We start from the raw sequence: 17738 nt of genomic DNA on the forward strand, positions 1-17738 counted from the left end.
ATAATGTTGAAAATGTTGAACACAAGCAGTTACGAAGATTAACACATTTTCATGAAAGCACGTTCCAGACAACACTTTTGATTCATGGAAATTGTAATCAGATGTAACGTTAGCTGCTAACATATCATGTGACACATTCGTAATACTTGATCTCCAAAGAATGGTCATAAGCAATTTCACTGTAAGTATCACCATAAAACACTTTCATAAGTATGAAAAAAAGAAAGTTTTATTTACTGTAATGAGATGGAACATTCGATACGGCTGAATTATGACTAAAACTGAGCACCAAGCAATGTCCAGCTCAACATGCCAAAACAGTTCTGCAGAGATTGTAAATTCACTACTACCGCAACAAGCCTGCTAGACAAACTGTGTATATCGTTTCACTATCTGTGCCACAGATTAAAGCATTTCCCTCGATGTCCAGTGAATTTACAGGTAGTGATTTTGTAGGAAGTAAGGAGGTGATGTCCAGTTTATGTCTGGACGATTCCAAAGTCAGCCATGGACTGTTGTGACTCTCGACGACGGCAGCACGGTTACTCACTTTCCTCTGTGCGTTGTCGCCTCCAGACAAACCACCTACAATAAAAACAGGTTTTCTTACAAGTGGAAGGACGTAATGTTAGTTGACAAAACTGATCGGCCTCAAATAAAATAACCTTTCACCAAATAGTTTTATCATTAATTAAAAGACTAATTCAATGGGGCTGAACCCATCTGTCTAATAGTTGTGTAGAGCTACTGATGGCCATGTTATTGCTGCTGTTGCTATCCTTGTTTATACTTTTATCTCTTTTTGGTTAGAATAGCATCAAATATTGTTGTTTAAATGTAAATAACCATAACCTTTAAAAGACAGTCACAAAATGTTATACATTAAGTAAGTGAATAACTTAGAAGCGGTCTACAAAATTTCAGTAGCTTGACTAATGGAGATACTTTTTGTTTTCTAACCTTTTCTAGGTCCATTTTATTTCTATATGGGCCCTGAATCAATAAAATATAACTGATTCCATTTCTAAGTTATTACTTATGAATGTGTTAATAAACAGCTAATAATTAATGTTTATACCGAATTTCTAGTTCAAGAAGCAGTCTTTAAATCTTTTTATAGCCCTATAAAGATAAGTGATGCCTATCATATTTGTACTTTGTAAAACTAAAATGTAACTATAAAGTAATAGGATCATAATTGCAGTGTAACTATGAAATCTGTTGGTGATGTCCCCTGATACATACCTAACCCGATCTGTGAGCCTGTATGAATGTCGGTATTGCTGGATGTCATCAATGTTCCGTCCCAGTGCCACAGTGATCCGTTGTCTGAACATGTGAACAGGTGGTCGGGGTTCGTAGGGTGGAACTTCACTTCCCACACTGAAGTCAAAAATCAAACGTTACTCTGATCTGAGATCTAGAGTCAAATAATTTGAAAAAAAAACGAGAAGCAAATGAATACATTTTTAATGGTGCTTACATTTTTTATTTAAAAATTGTGTTCCTTTAGTAAATATAATGTATATTTTTAATATATAATTGTTAACATTAAAAGCTACTGATTTCAATAAGTTTAATTTGACAATAGTGAAAATGATATGAATTTTAACTTGTTACTCACACAATAATAAGACTACAGTATGTTCAATTTTCTACTAAACTCTTGTGCAATAGGACCATGTAACAGTTATTTGCAAACAGAATAAAAACTAGTTGGATTCTTCGTCTACAAATCCCAAATATTGGGTCAGAAGTGTTAAGATTGTGAGGTGGAATCAAAACAATGTATATGACATCATATGTATGATTCCGGCAAATCCTGAATGAAAATAAAACAAATTAAAGGCTTGGAGATAATACTAAACTTATGGAGAGTTAAAACCAACATGTAGCATTGTGCGCCTCCAACAGTGTCATGGGGAATTTCTCCTGCCGCAGGTCCCAGATGGTGAGCATGCCGTCTCGTCCTCCGGTGGCCAGGATGTATGACTGACTTGGGTGCTGGTCAACACACTGCAGTGCTATGTGCTCCTCCATACTGAAAACACAAGTCTACAATTAACACGGTGCTGGTTTCTTACAATCACATACGTAAGCAACTACTAGATGCAAACCTGACAGTTTGTGAGCAAATAATCAAACCATGGATAAGATTTATTTCTAAACTGCAGCAAACTTTCTACCAAAATATGTTTTGTCATATATCTTTGACCATTCATCGCATTAAATGCCATGTCGCATGTTTTCCCTTTATCTCACTTTACAAAACATATGAGTTGAAACAAGAACCGTAACAAAAAGCCCCTGAAAGTGAAACTTGATGATTAACTCAACATGATAAAGCTATACACAAAATGTCAGCTCAATATTTTGAGGTATTGCAAAGAAGTCCAGAAAACTGCATGTGGGACAGATAGATGTTTGGAACAGAATAGAATAGAATAGAATAGAATACATGTTTAACGACACCCCAGCACGAAAAATACATCAGCTATTGGGTATCAAACTATGATAAATGTAATAAGAATGTGATGAGCAACATCAATATGTAATAAGAATGTGATGAGCAACATCAATATGTAATAAGAATGTGATGAGCAACATCAATATGTAATAAGAATGTGACGAGCAACATCAATATGTAATAAGAAAGTGATGAGCAACATCAATATGTAATAAGAATGTGATGAGCAACATCAATATGTAATAAGAATGTGATGAGCAACATCAATATGTAATAAGAATATGATGAGCAACATCAATAAACAAATTAAACAGATAAATAAAAACACAATGTAAAGAACTGTGAAAAAATACAAATATCACAGATAGATAAAATTTAAATTTAGCATAAAAGTCAGTATCACGTAAATATTGTAATAAAAGTTCTGGATGGAAGCAAAAGGATTCCATCACATTTCGTTGTACAAATATCTCTTTTCTTTTTCTTTGAGATGAGTACCCTCCACCAAAATTGTCACACTGAGGTGGAGGATCCTTCTTCAAGATAAATGAATGGGTCAAGCAGGTATGACCGATACGAGCATGACAAGACTATTTCATCCTTCCTACACTACTTATAGGACTGCCACTCTCCCAGGAATGGCTTGACAGCATGAAGCTTGTTCGCAACAGCACCATTCCCATCATTTTGCCAAGTCGAAAAAATAAACTGGCTGATACAATGTTTGAAATCAGTATAAGATAGAGAAATGCCTGTTGTAGACTTCGGCATTTTCGGATGGAAAAAAATGGACAGCTTTTCAGCTTTAGTTCTGACAGATGTAAATGCATCTGAACTGAAAGCAGAAGATGAGTTATGAGAAAAGTTGTCAGCCAATGCACTGGCAATGTCACAATGAGACGTGACATCTGTTATCATTGACAGACAAATGGTGAACTATATTACTGGATTCTTTACAGATGGATGTATGGAGACAGACTTAAACCTCCTCCAGCTGAACTGGTAAGGGACCAAACATAGCTCCTAGCACATTACTGTGAATAGATTAATAATACAAGCAAATAATGAAGTACTCTGATTACATAATAATAGTATATTCGGCAAAATAAGATATTACATACGCAGAAAATGTTTTAGCTGCCTCCCCTTTCTGCCGGAGATCATATATCTTTAACTGTCCAAAAGAGTTCACTGTAGCTACTTCCGACTGCTTAAGAAATGTTACACCATTTATAGTGCAGCTGTCAGCATTGTCTGAAAAACAATTTAATAAAATCCAATACATGTAAGATGTGACAGTGTGAACAAAAGATATATATGTTAGTTTAAAGTTGACATGCCCTTTTACGAAAGATACAATTTGTTTTTCTGACACGAATTCAGATGACATACAGCAGTTGAATAATAAGATGAAGAATAAGGTGTACTTTCTGATTCCAAACCACAACCATTTGTTTTTACTGAATCCTTCCTAGCAGATCTAAATTCATCCATGTGGAAATGAAAATTTATTTTTGTTTTATTAAAAAAAATCAGTTCACATTTAATATGCTAAGTAGCTGCGACTCGGTGTATTGAGATGTTACTACACATGTAATCAACAAACTGTAAAGCATCAAATCTACAGTGTTCTCACTGGGTGAAAATTAAAGGACGGCGGCCGTGTGACCTCCCACCCCACATTTTCCAGAAATTAAAAGAAAAACATTAAGGAAAAGCTTAGTTACTGTATATCGTTGTGAGTTTGTCGACTTTGTGGAAATACCTATTGCTTATTTTACCCTCAGTATCTGGTACTGAAAAGTTTGTACGATGTACAAGCTGCCTCATCCTGCCTCATCTTTTATGTACTGTTATTTAAAATGGAGATATTGTAACTGTTGGTCTGATATTGACGGGTATTCGTTTTACTTAACAGATCAAAGTTTTCATATTATTTTTTTAATAAAAAATTTTTAAGATATCTGAAATAAGTGATCCCCTACTGTGGGATAAAAATGTTGTGTTCTTTTTATATCCATCTTTATTGAGTGAATCGATCACATTGTTATTGCCAGCTGATAAAAATGTTGTGTTCTTTTTATATCCATCTTCATTGAGTGAATCGATCACATTGTTATTGCCAGCTGATAAAAAGTAATTTCGTTTTTGTAATGGCGGTGTATATATCAATTATCATTTGGCACCCAAAATACATTATTTTAATAATAAACACTACCACTTCCATTGTTTTTATAAGCGGTGATATCCCCCCAAAAAGGAAAAGTTTCTAATATTTTATAAAGAATTACTGAATAAACAAATGACAGTAAGTAAAAATCACCAATCAATTAAATAATTCGGTAATTGAGGATAAAATATTAGTTCTTAAGTGAACACAAAAGACAGAATGACCGTTCTGATCAAGTGGCAAATTTAGAACCAAATAAGTAGTTTTTAGTTAGAGACTGCCGAAACAATAAAAATAAAATGTTTTCATTTCTCAAATAAAATATAACTTTTATTGGAAGAATCAAACATACAAATGGATACTGGTATGGGATACAAAAGAGGCTGTTAAAAATGAAACATAAAGGGGGGTGGGTGGGGGTGAGGCCACGGCACTAGAAACAAACTCACCAAGAAGAAGAGACTTGTGTATCCACAACCTCAACTGAACCCATGACCTTCTGAGTACAAGAAATGCTTTGGACAATCGGTCATTTCTCTCCACATCCACCAACAAGTATTATTTGGTGCACCGAATTATATTACTTACATCATCCAACATAAAATGATCACAAGGTTCCTCTGAACAAATATCGTAAAGCACAGAGACCTGCAGCCCAGTGGACACACAGTCCAGGTCCCAGTTTTACAATGCATTCTTAGCATCAAGATCACCTTAAGCACATATGGTTGTTGGTAGCTATGGTAGCTTACAGCAATTTTAGCATTAAGATCGCTTAGTAAAACGTATAAATATGTGCACATGATGCATGATGCAGTGTTTTCCCACAGGACTTTTGTTCAGAAAATTGGCAAAATAGTTTGACGTAAACTGAGCCCCCCAAGGGGGTGAAAATGCTAGGGTGGTTCGGGACATCTTCCCCCATAAAAACATTTTTAATTTTCAGTTGCTTTTAGATGCATTCTGGAGTACATGTGGGTGTCATGTACACTTATAGAAGGATATATTTTAAGATATATTTTAATAATAATGTTTATTATTATTAAATATTTGCAGAATATCAAAACAATAATTTGAAAATGAAGGATATAATTATTAGACTAAGCACAAACAGATAATACATATTACTGAATTATTAATTGTAATTTATTTATCTAAAACTAAAATCTAGGTCTTTTAGAATTAAAAACAACAATCAACTAACCATGGGCTTGGTGATTTCAAATTCACTAGTTATGATTGAATATCCACTAGCCCTACTTCTCTATGTATATTAGGGTTTCTAGAATTAAAAAAAAAATCAATTCCCATACTGACCAGTGGATTAAAATTTACTGGTCATGATAAAAAATTCACTTGCTAAATTTTAATCACTGATAAAACAAAAGAAAGTAAATAATTTTTCATTGTACAGGGCTGGCCAAAAGTACTCATCTGCTTGCCCCAGACGAGTAAGAATTTGCTCAAAGAGCAAAATTTACAATTCAGTCATCCGCCGGGCAACCGAAATTTCCGAAAACAAACTGCCTCTTTATCCCTTTTGTATACTTGCAATTGTTGTAATTCCGTAGTTTGCACCAAGCGTCGTCTGACATTTTAAAGCTTTGCCAAGACTGCGAGGCCATTCACAGACTACGATTGGTTGTGCAAGTAAGAAAACTATAACTGATCCCAATCCCTTCCTCCCTCTCCCATCCATCCCCATTACACGTACAATGTATGTGTGTGGTCCCTGATTAATATATCGAGTACCGTATTTGACTGGAAGTAGGCCTTTATTCGTAAATCATGGTATTTCATGTCGGTGTCTGTGAATAAAATTGTTGAAAATGTTAAAGGATTGAGAAAAGGATGTTTAGAATGTTACGATCCAGCACGTTACTAAAATTGACAAGTAGACTCTTTGTAAAGTTACTTTTCCCTTTGTCTATGTGAGCTCACACTACACACATGTGACGTAAAACGAGATCAGGGAATTACCACCACACGGTAGTTTTTTCACTAACGTAGTAGCGTTTTGTATTACGAAATTAGGTTGTCTATTTACAAATTTTCGCACTTGTTTCCCAATTAAACTGATGTATTTTATTGACTAAATGTTAAAGAACAGTGATTAGACGCGTGTGCAGGAAAATTTTGTAACAGGATCAAAGCAGTCTCCGACTGAATCTGCGTGTCACTCACAAAGACAGCGCCAAATGCCAGAATTTCTAAAGAAAAATGAGGGTATACCCTCCTCTGAAAATTAAATGTCCATAAATGCAATGTCATGCATTATACAAGTAAAATTCATCATGAAAAATAGAGGGGTATACTTTTTTTTATTATTTAAAAACAATTCTCTTTAGTACACTCGTCCGTCATGACCCCCCCCCCCACACCCCAAAATTAATGTTATTCACTATGAAATCATTAACTGAAAGTAGCATATCTTCGAGGATCATTCTAAAGTAAAGTGTTAAAGTTTTAAAAAAAAACAAATCATAAACTCATTTCAAATTTTCCTTCATTCTGATAGCAATTTTTTTTTTTTACATTTAGTTTACACAATAAATGGGTGGATTAGTCAGTGGATACTTTTACTAATTTGTCTTAAAAAACACCCAATTAATTGGCTATTGGGAGTAAAACAAAGGTAATGAATGAATGAAGTGTTAAACAAATGATTGAAATTAACATTAAACAATAAATTGATATTTAATATTTATTTACACGTGTAATGGGGAATCACTTCCCCTCCTCACCCCAAAAAATATTTGTTACCAAAAATTGTATCACAGTTTAAAAGGCTTATAAGTTATAGTATAATACTCTCACCCACAAATTGGTAATAAAATGGGAACCCATAAATTTGTAATATTTTTTTTTTTTTAATTTATATATATATGTATGTATGTATGTATGTATGTATGTATGTATGTATGTATGTATGTATGTATATATATATATATATATATATATATATATATATAGTCAAACCCGCTTATTTGCATACCCTCGGTGCTGCTCGATTTTGTGCAATTAACCGGGTTAGTCGATTAACCGATAGAGTACCGACTTTCACTTTGTAACAGCCATCCAACTACAAAGTGGCATGGGAGACAGTCTAGCATAATGCGGTACTTCATACCGGAACTATTACAGTTAACACATGTCACATGCAGTTGGATATATATAAATGTAAAAAAATATATCTATCGATATATATAATTAGCATGGCGTTTTTGTTTTAATCTGCCAGACCAGAAATCATTTTCTAAAAAACCAACGTCCGTCACTGGGCGTCGTTTTCTAAAAACACAAACTGGCGTCGTTTTCTAAAAACACAAACTTTGTGCATTAAAAAAAACCCCACTGACCATCCACTAGTGTAAACAAAGTGTATTAGCCATGTAGTTAATGAGATAAACTTGAAACAACAGAACCATCAAAAAGTTCACGTTTCATCGGTGCACGTGTTTACAAAATGACGTCAGTTTCCGGAATTACCGGGCTGTTGATTGACCGAATAGAATTACGTGAACTTGTATGCATTTGCTGGTATGGTGTTCTTTCCATCCCAAAAGATACGGCAAGCTTTGGTATTATTTGTGATCCCCAAATAATGACTTTGCTATTGTTAAGCAATTAAAGTTAAGCTCGGCTAGTGAGTCGTTATCAGTTCCAGCAGTCTGCATTGCATGCATGACCGGTCTAACACAATTGACTGACCTTCATGGTGAGGTCCGACTGATTGGTGTCTAACAATATAGCAGAAACTTAGGGACGATCCATAAATAACGGTCTTTGTTATGTTTGTTTTTTTTTGACGACCTCCCCCACCAGTCTTTTTTTTTCCGCTACATTTTCCGGGAAGCAAGTGATAAATCGTTTCTTTTGCGTTTAACAGATATAGCGTACACTGCATCTAATGAATAAGTGAACAACAACCCTTTCTCGGTCACATTTATTAAAAACATAACCGCCTAGGACGATTGATCTGTAATCTTTTAATTATTAACAAGGCTTCTCAACATAACGTAATAATTGATACAGAACAATGATTGCCCTGAACACGTCAATCGAATAGGGCCTCAATAGTTGAGTGCGCATGCGTACAAGCGCACAGGCGGTACTTCTAAAAATAATAGTCGGAGAGTTACTTGTTATTGAGATGGCCTCTGATTAACAGCAATATATTGCAAACAAAACATTAGGTCTTAGGTTTATTCAACTTAATTATGTCATTCTTAAATCTTGTAGTCGGGTATTGTGATTCACCAGTAGTAACGTGCACACCATCTCATTTGCATGTCACACGTCGACTCTGTAAACAGCGATTACACTTGCAGTCGGCTTACCACACAGTGAGCTCAAACAAAACAGATTAATCGGTGATTTATTTGAGTTTTTTTGCCAAAGTTTGATAGACATTCTCAGTCATTTGTGACATTAATTTAGCACCAAAAAAAAAATAATCGTTATTTATATGTGCAAATAACCGATATATAGCCTGTAGTCTGTGCAATTAACCGGATGTTTTGTAGTGTTATAAGGGCAAATGGTTCCGTGTTGGGTGAAAATAGTCGATTAACCGAATTATGCTATAAACCGATGTGCAAATAAGTGGAGTTGACTGTATATATATATATATATATATGTAGGTGCATTTTAAATTTGTGTTAATTCATCATATAATGCACTTGAAAAAAATTTCTTGCAAGTCTTGCGAATTTAATTATGTAATGTTTAAATATTAGTTAAAAAAAAAAAAAAAAAAAAAAAAAAAAAAAAAAAACGTTTGAAACTTTATGACTACTAGCATTTGCATTTAAATTTTTTATATAATATCGGCAAATTAATCAGAGGTGAGTCCCTTTTTTTTTAATGGTTACAATGTTTAGGGTCCCGGAATTTTTTTTCACAGGGTCAGTGTGGGGTCCTTCAGGCCCCTAGGGGAAACACTGCATGATGTCCATCACATACAAGCTGAACAGTTCTTTGAGCTATTAACAGGGATATTAATGAGCAGTTTTAAATCATACCAAACACTGTGATTGGCTGCGTATGTCCAACAGCCAACACAATGAGTCTTCCGTCTTCACCCCCGGTGACGAGCATTTCCTCCCCGCGGGTAGCTAGACAGGTGCATGGACACGACTGGTTCTTTACCCAGTGCAGCTTCTCCCACTGATAAGACTGGGTAAGAGTCTACAAAGATATAATAATTTAAAAAAGTATACTATGATATATACATTAATACATTATCAAACGACATGAACACATTAGTAACTAAAATAAAGTAGATAAAATTAAGTATATCTGAATACAGACATTCCCATATACAAGATAGCACATACCACAGCCTGAGCTGGGGAGCACAGGCTGAATTAGAAAATATGATTTGATGCTCAACTCTGGTGGATTAATTCTATGGTCCACTGAACCTCAGGTAATGGTCCTACCACTACACACACACTACTACTAAACATAACCGCCATTACTGAGGTAGTAGTACCAGAGGCGGACCCAGGGGTGAGGCCCCAGGGACCCCTAAATTTTGCGACAGTTATAATTATATATTAATTTTCATCCCCCTCCAAACCTTCACTTGGGACTTCAATGGATTTTTTGGATCTGCCACTGAGTACTTAGTATATACTGGAAACAGATATTTATCTTTTTTAAAACAATATTGATTTTGAATATTCAAGTCATTTGAAATGTGAAAGGCAGAACCAATTATTTATGTTTTGTTCTTACTTGTTTCCTGTTTTATTCTTTACCAAATTAAACTTTAAGGTAATAGAAAGCAAATCATACAAAATATCATAAAATAAAATCCCAAAACCAAAGTAGTAAGATACCTGATTATTAGCATCATGTCTGTACAATGAAAGATCTCCTGTTGAAGATGCTGCTGCTAAAACTTCTAAAGATAGGTACTGAAAATAAAATTAACAGATGTACATGTCATGTATAATTGTTGAATTGAAAAATGTTTTGTTTGGTTATGTGGATTGAAAAATCAGTCTAGAACATTTTTGGAATATATGAATTTTAATACATAAATAAACTAATAATTCTAACCAATTGGCAGCGAATGTGAATTTAATGTGGATTAACCATCATGCCAACAGAACGCTTCACGTGAAATATTGTCTGAATTCTCACATTGCGGTCTGTGACAAAACTGATATTCATACTGAGATCTATAATAAAATCACTGAATACTCACAGAGGTCTATGACATCACTGAATTCTCACACTGGTCTGTGACAAAATGGAATACTCACAGAGATCTCAGACAAAACTTAATACACACAGAGATCTGACAAAACTGAATACACAAAGATCTATGACATCACTGAATACTCAAGTCTGACATCATTGAATGTTCAGATGTCTGTGACATCAATGAATACTTATATTGAGGGTTATGACATCACTGAATACTTATACTGAGATCTGTGACATCACTGAATACTCACAAATCTGTGACATCACTAAATACTCTCACACTGAGGTGTGTGAAATCACTAAATACTCACATTAATATCTGTATCACTGAATACTCACACTGTGGTCTATGACATCACTGAATACTCACTGAGGTTTGTGACATTGAATACTTACACTGAGGTCTGTAACATCGCCAGTGTGGTGAACCTCACACATTTGTCGAGGCTCATTTTCCAACAGAGTTGCAGCCCTTGATATCATAGATTCATCTTTGTTGAGCTGTTCCAGATGCCAAATACTCAGCTTGTTTTCCTGAAGAAAATCCATGTTCATGTTAATACATTCTGTATCTTTGACTTGAGATGTCACTGCACATGAATCACAAACCATGAAATATAAACACTAAACCAAAAGAGGAGACTTGTGTTCTTCCCCCCCCCCCCCCCCCCCTGCATTTCTAAGCTATAGGACTAAAGTCCAAACCAAATTGTTAACAACTACAATAAATTACTCTCCTACCTTTAAAGGGACACACCCTAGTTACGGCTAGTTGTTAACCATTACGGCGTTGTTTTTCGCTATTAAACCCATTTTTTCACAAATAAAATTGCACTTTACTTACCGTTTATTATTTAGAATATACCTTTCCATTCACCTGAAGTGTTTTTTGGTAATCCTGGTTTTTGTAATACCACAAAATGCATTTTTCATATTTCATAAAATGGCACGGGCCTCTGAGAAAAAAAACGTTGAGCAGACAAGGTCTAATCTATTTTTAGAGGGGATATTTCCATTTCAATGTCACAGACATTGGTATACCACGTGACCGTTATCATTTTGATTCGGTTTGTTTTCTTGTGCACGGTTCGTGCAATCAACATCCGATTTGTTGTTGTTCATTTGGGAGATTTTTCTTCACAGTTCGTGAACATTTTCAGTAACAATAAAGTCTCAATACAAAACGTTACAAACCCTTAAAACCAATAATTTTGCTAAGTCTTACAATATCTGGAGAGGGGATACAACCAGGACAAAACAGTTGGAACATGTCCAGGAGAGGTGAAAGGAATGCACACCAAGTCTGTGAAATTTGTCGTGACGTAGGCATTGTTGTGCTTCGAGCGACATCTACCGGTGACATCGGAATACTAACTTTCAAAATTATTTCAAGCAATTGGGACACGGGGATTCCCATGGCATTTATTGATATAAAACCTGCTTTTTCACTCCATTTGATAAAAACGTGATCTAAGTGTGTTACAGGTTTGTAGATTAACCAAATTATAATTTATTTTCGCTGGATGGAACTAGGGTGTGCGGCTTTAATTAGAGTTACATTTCCCCAAATTTTGTCCAGACACAAGTTGTGAAAACCCCCATTACAGTGACACTGATTCCACATATGAGACTGTAACGATGTCGCCAGTATCAACTTCACTGAGATAGCACAGGACAAAATACATGCAGTTTTCTGCCGTCTGCCATTTTGTTTTTTTATGGAATACTCTTCAAGAGGGATGAAAGCCTTCAAAGTATGTGACATAATTACTATAAAATCAATGATCTCTAGTGGTATTATTTTTAAAAAAAATTAATAATAATAATTAAAAAATTAATATGATGTCATCATGTTTGTGTTTATATCATAACATGTTATGATGTTATAAGATTAAGTCATATCCTTTCACCCCTCTTGGAGAATATTCCATAAAAAGTCAAAATGGCAGCCGGCACAAAATTACGAATGCCAGACAGCTCGGCCCAGAGTTCTGAGACAACTCGGCCCACCGCGAGACAACTCGGCCCGGAGTCCAGAGACAACTCGGCACATGGACAATCTTGTCTATTGTTGAACAATATTGTTGAACAAGTGTTGTTTTTTAAATTAAAGTATTCTCACAGAAATAAAAGAATTTGTTTTTTGTTAAATTGATAAATTGCTTATCCATTTATCTTTGAAGATAGTTTCCGCTGTTCGAATAATTTGTTTTTGTTCTACAGTCGGTGACCTAAACATTGGACAGGGGTTTCCCTAGAGCGATAAGCCCACACGGCCCGTGCTCCCTTAGCCAGCCAAGTAAGCGCCTTCATGTCTGGTAAGCGCCTTAACTGCAGGACCGTGTCGGCTTAATTTGTAACATGTATACAAAACAATGGAGCTGTGATCCGTAACGTCATTCACCACACATTATCACACTTCCACTTGGTATCTCTGCAATTCTTTAGATGTTCACTTTGAGGTCCATTGATCGCACCGTTTTAATTGTCAGCGGGCTTGTGCTGGTCACGTGGTACAGGTGATTGGCTACTACTAATCCGCCAGATAACTGCTTGTTGTAATAATGTCTGTATGCTTGGGAATTACGCATCAAGACAAATCAAAGAAAATACCTATTAATTGAATAAACATCTTTGAAGGTGAAATTCTTGAGTAAAACATGTCACCATTAATCCTGGTATATATTTACCATATCGAAACCGTAACTACGTTGTTATTTGCTAAAATGAACGGTCACGGTTCGACCAAAAAAATGGCTAATAAAATTTGCAAGTGGCTAAAATTTTGGCTGAGCCATTTTCTATCTTCTGATGTGAACAAACGGTTACATAATCTATTCGACACCTCAAACATAATAATATCAAATATTCAATTAGCATAATAGCGATCTCGCGACCGGTAATGAGAAACGGTGTTATCCAGAATACAGCGTATGCCTTATGATGTTTGCTAATTTTAATAATCAAGGTTATTAATTTTAACGGCATGCATTCGACATGTATGACAGCAATTCAATGTCTGGAAGATATGTAACTTGCTATTTTAATTTTGTAAAGTCTTTGAACCAAAGTAATAAAAACAAACCGACAATGCATGTCAATTTGAATACACATGCCAGTTCAGGGCCGATTGACATGTCGGCTATCCCAAGGGCTGAGTTCAGCCAGACCGAGCAGAAACAAAATGTTCGCTACACTGTTTTGTGCACTTCAGTTTAAACCAAATGGACACGACGGACACCAATCAAGCAGTTCGCGAACGTTAGGAAGAACCTTTGTTGGCTGAACTGAGGAAAGCTCTCGGCGTAATATACGTCACGCTTCAGAGTCAGCTGACACCCACGTGTCAAGAGATATCGTTGCGGACATGAACAATACGATTACACAGGAGTAAATCTTGATGTAAATGTGTAGAAAAACAATAGTTGTTTGTATCAATGAATACCTAACTGCAGTTTCGTTATTTCCTTTGTCTTTGTTAATTTTGTACCTATGGCAATCGCGGGAAATGTACATGCAGTATTTATACAAATTGCAGTTAAACGTACACTGAATTAGTTTACAATAATCATATTTGTTAGATAATGCTAAATATATATTTGTTAAACTGTGAGATAACATTTAATAAGTTAGCTGGATTTTTTTTTTTAAAAGTAAAATTTTATTTTATTAATGTTTTGGGTTTTTTTTTTTAGTTTTTTTTATAAATGGAATATACTGTGAAGTCAGCATTCTTAGCTTAGGTATTTTACAAGCAGAAATCACAACAAGCATTTAACACGACGCTGAAATCAACAACAACAACATGACACAAATTATGAAGTTGTTGGGGGTGGGGAATTGATGGGGTTTTTAGAAAAAAGTCTCCCCCCCCCAAAAAAAAAAAAACCAACATGATTTGATGGATTGAAGGCAAACACTTAACTGTTTTCAACTCACTACCCCACTTCTTTTGGCTTGATTTTTGTGTTATAATGATGCTAAATATGTAAGCGCCTTAAAAAAATCCTGGGGAAAGGCCTGATTGGAGATGTCCCAGAAAAAACATGCAAAAGTTATTTATCGTTGTAACAACACTGACTTTTATCTTTTGTTGGATGTTTTATTTCTATGTTCTTTTGGTGATTGGTGTTTTATTTCTTTATTCTAACTATTTATGTATATGTGTTCTGTTGGTTTTTTTGCTTACATATGTGCGTATGTATTTAATGTAATAAATGTGGGAATTTGGCAAATGATGTCTTTTGATTTATTTCTATAGTACAATACTTCTAGAAACCCATCCGACACTACGATATGTGCCTATGACATACACAATTGTCATTCTTAATGGTGACCATATAGTTAGCGGTATCTATCAGTATAATGTATTATTATTACTATAGTACAATACTTCGACACTACGACATGGCCAACTATCATACTTAACACGCATATAATATGTCACAGCATGCCCCGTCTATCAGTCTAATAACTCGGCCACGGGGTGAGATGTCTGGGCCGAGTTGGGTATAATATCCGCCCGGTCCCCTCCATTATTATTTTTAGTTAGGGTTGAGGGTTGAGGGTTAGGGTTAGGGTTAGGGTTAGGGTTAGGGTTAGGGTTAGGGTTAGGGTTAGGGTTAGGGTTAGGGTTATGGATTATGGCTGGGGCTAGGGTTAGGGTTAGGGGAAGGGGGTACCGGGTGGATATTTTTCCCCCGAGTTGTCTGGTCCCCAAAATTACATGCTTTTTGCCCTATGCGATCTCACCGAAGTCGATATTGGTGACATCTAGTATGTGGAATGTGTGTCATTCTAATGATTTTTTTTCAAGATGTCAGTCTGAACAAAACATGGGTAAAATCTAACGAAAAATAAAGGTAGGCGAGCAATTTTTCGTAGTTGTTAACATTTTGGTTCGAACTTTAGGTTTAACACACCCACCCACGTGCGTGCGCACCCGTTTAGCACGAAAATAACTATAAATGAATTAATGAATGTAACTGGTTTTGGTGTTTGTGCGAATTTGTGGGGATCCTGTGACCAGTAGTCTGAGTAGAGACCAAGTCACAGAAAGTGAAAATAAGACTCAGAACGAGACTCCAAGTCCAAGACTAGAGTGAGCATGTTTTACACCAAATACCTCATCATCCCAGCTGCCTGTAGCAAAATAATTCGATTTTTGTAGTGCTTGCCTCAGTGTAGGTCTCCATCTAATTTTACTTATTTTCTGAGACACAAATTTCACGTTAAACTCAGACATTTCGTCACAACTAAGCGTTATAAACCTTCAAAACCTTCGTGCCTGCCGCTTACATCCGGGCGTTTGCAACGGATAATTGTGTCCTTTCATATAAAAGAGCTCTTTTATTGTAAGTTTGTTTTTTTCCTTCTCGATATTAGAAGAATCTAAGCTATTCAAATGGAACTTACATTTTAAAACTCGTGTTTATTAATAATATGTCAAATATTTGTTATCAGCGAACTCGAAATGATTGAAATGGTATAAGGACAAAGACAGGGTTATTGCTGTATTAGTACGGGTTAAGTTTAAGGTTACGGTTAGAGTTAAGGTTATGGTACAGGGTTTGCACGCATGGAACGCTTGGGAAATCACGGAATTCAATTAGGCCTAAAAGGTCAAGCCAAGGAATCAATTTTTTTTTATGGAATGTTTCCTAGCTACAATTTTTAAAAAGAATATATTTTTCGATATCAAATTTAGTTTTTAACATATTTTTAGCGCTATTTATATATTTAAAACAAATCTGTAGGCCTATTTTTATACTGTAGATATAATACAAGTTTTGATGTTTATAGTTAACCAATTTATGAAGTTACTGTTTTTGTTATTAGTTATACCAAATATGACAATATCTTTGCTGAAATTGATTTTGTTTCCTGTTTTACATAGAATCCACGATTTCATTTCTTTCCACAAATTGCGAACTTTGTCACACTTAAAATAAATGTAGTAGTGTTTCATTGCTACAAAAGCTACACGCATCAGAATCAATATAATGAATCATATTAAAAAATTGTTAGTCGCCAGGATTCTGTGCAAAATTCTATATTGGAACCATGTTAAAGATGCATCTTTTACGCTATGGAAATGGAGAGTATAAAACGTTTTCCATACCTGTATATTATATATAAACCCCTCATATGCATATTTTATTTGTGCTTTTGGTATTATTCTAGTATTTAGTATATCGTTTGCAGACACTTTTGTCATTTAACAACATGCTTAGTTTAAATGAGAAAATGGGATTTTTTAATTATGTAAAAATATCATCCGTTAAGTTATTTAAGTTATGTATAAAGGATTTAGTAGCATTTATTAATGAAGCATATTGCAAACGAAATCGTAGGTATGTGATATTTTACTATGAAATCTTCGTATTTCAGGAAGTCTCCTTGTTCATTCAATAGAATGAATGAATGAATGAATGAATGTTTAACGACACGCCAGCACGAAAAATACATCGGCTATTGGGTGTCAAACCACGGTAATGCAAACAAATAAAGCAATGATCAACATCAATATAAAAATTCAAGATTAAACAAAAACACAGTGTAAAGAACCGCACAAAAATACAAATATCACAGATAGATACTGACTTTTATTCAAAATTTTAATTGTATCCCGAAGAAAACAAGGGGATTGGTGCTGTACTGGCCATTCTCAAAGAGAATGTTACACCCCTGCACCATTCAATAGATCACCTATAAATATGATACCATTTTAAAGATATATATATTTTTTTTTAAATATAAAAATGTTTTGGTTTTTTATCTATACATATTTTACTGTTGTACCAAATATTAATACCTAAAATGCCATCTCTATTTCGTGGTTATTGTTTGGTTGTATCTGTAACCAGCTGGGTAATGTATCTC

The 17738-nt window shown here is 34.9% G+C and overlaps 1 protein-coding gene across 2 annotated transcripts; it reads right to left on the reverse strand.

Moving 5' to 3' along the window:
- Positions 1 to 207: 207 nt before the first annotated feature.
- LOC121371804 (nucleoporin Nup43-like) lies at positions 208 to 16174 on the reverse strand. Of its 2 annotated transcripts, none has more exons than XM_041497965.1 (8): positions 15982 to 16174; positions 11253 to 11390; positions 10484 to 10561; positions 9662 to 9827; positions 3589 to 3721; positions 1890 to 2041; positions 1246 to 1383; positions 208 to 585 (listed from the first exon to the last, which is right to left on the reverse strand). In XM_041497965.1, exons 1-8 carry the CDS (start codon positions 16099 to 16101, stop codon positions 347 to 349), a joined length of 1164 nt encoding a protein of 387 aa, XP_041353899.1. In that variant the 5' UTR covers positions 16102 to 16174; the 3' UTR covers positions 208 to 346. The 2 variants fall into 2 exon arrangements, with proteins under 2 accessions (XP_041353899.1, XP_041353900.1); XM_041497966.1 differs by having other exon boundaries at positions 16034 to 16143.
- Between the last annotated feature and the right edge of the window lie 1564 nt (positions 16175 to 17738).

Source organism: Gigantopelta aegis, chromosome 4 (genome assembly GCF_016097555.1).
Source record: "Gigantopelta aegis isolate Gae_Host chromosome 4, Gae_host_genome, whole genome shotgun sequence".
Taxonomy (NCBI): Eukaryota; Metazoa; Mollusca; class Gastropoda; order Neomphalida; family Peltospiridae; genus Gigantopelta; species Gigantopelta aegis.

Bases quoted from the DNA above. Each gene is read 5' to 3' on its own strand.
- LOC121371804 (XM_041497965.1), bottom strand. From the start codon at position 16,101: ATGTCTGAGTTTAACGTGAAATTTGTGTCTCAGAAAATAAGTAAAATT. The intron at 1,384-1,889 runs GTTGGTTTTAAC...TTTTGACTTCAG, and splicing joins GGAGGCGCACAATGCTACAT to TGTGGGAAGTGAAGTTCCAC. The intron at 586-1,245 runs GTATGTATCAGG...TTTTTATTGTAG, and splicing joins AGGCTCACAGATCGGGTTAG to GTGGTTTGTCTGGAGGCGAC.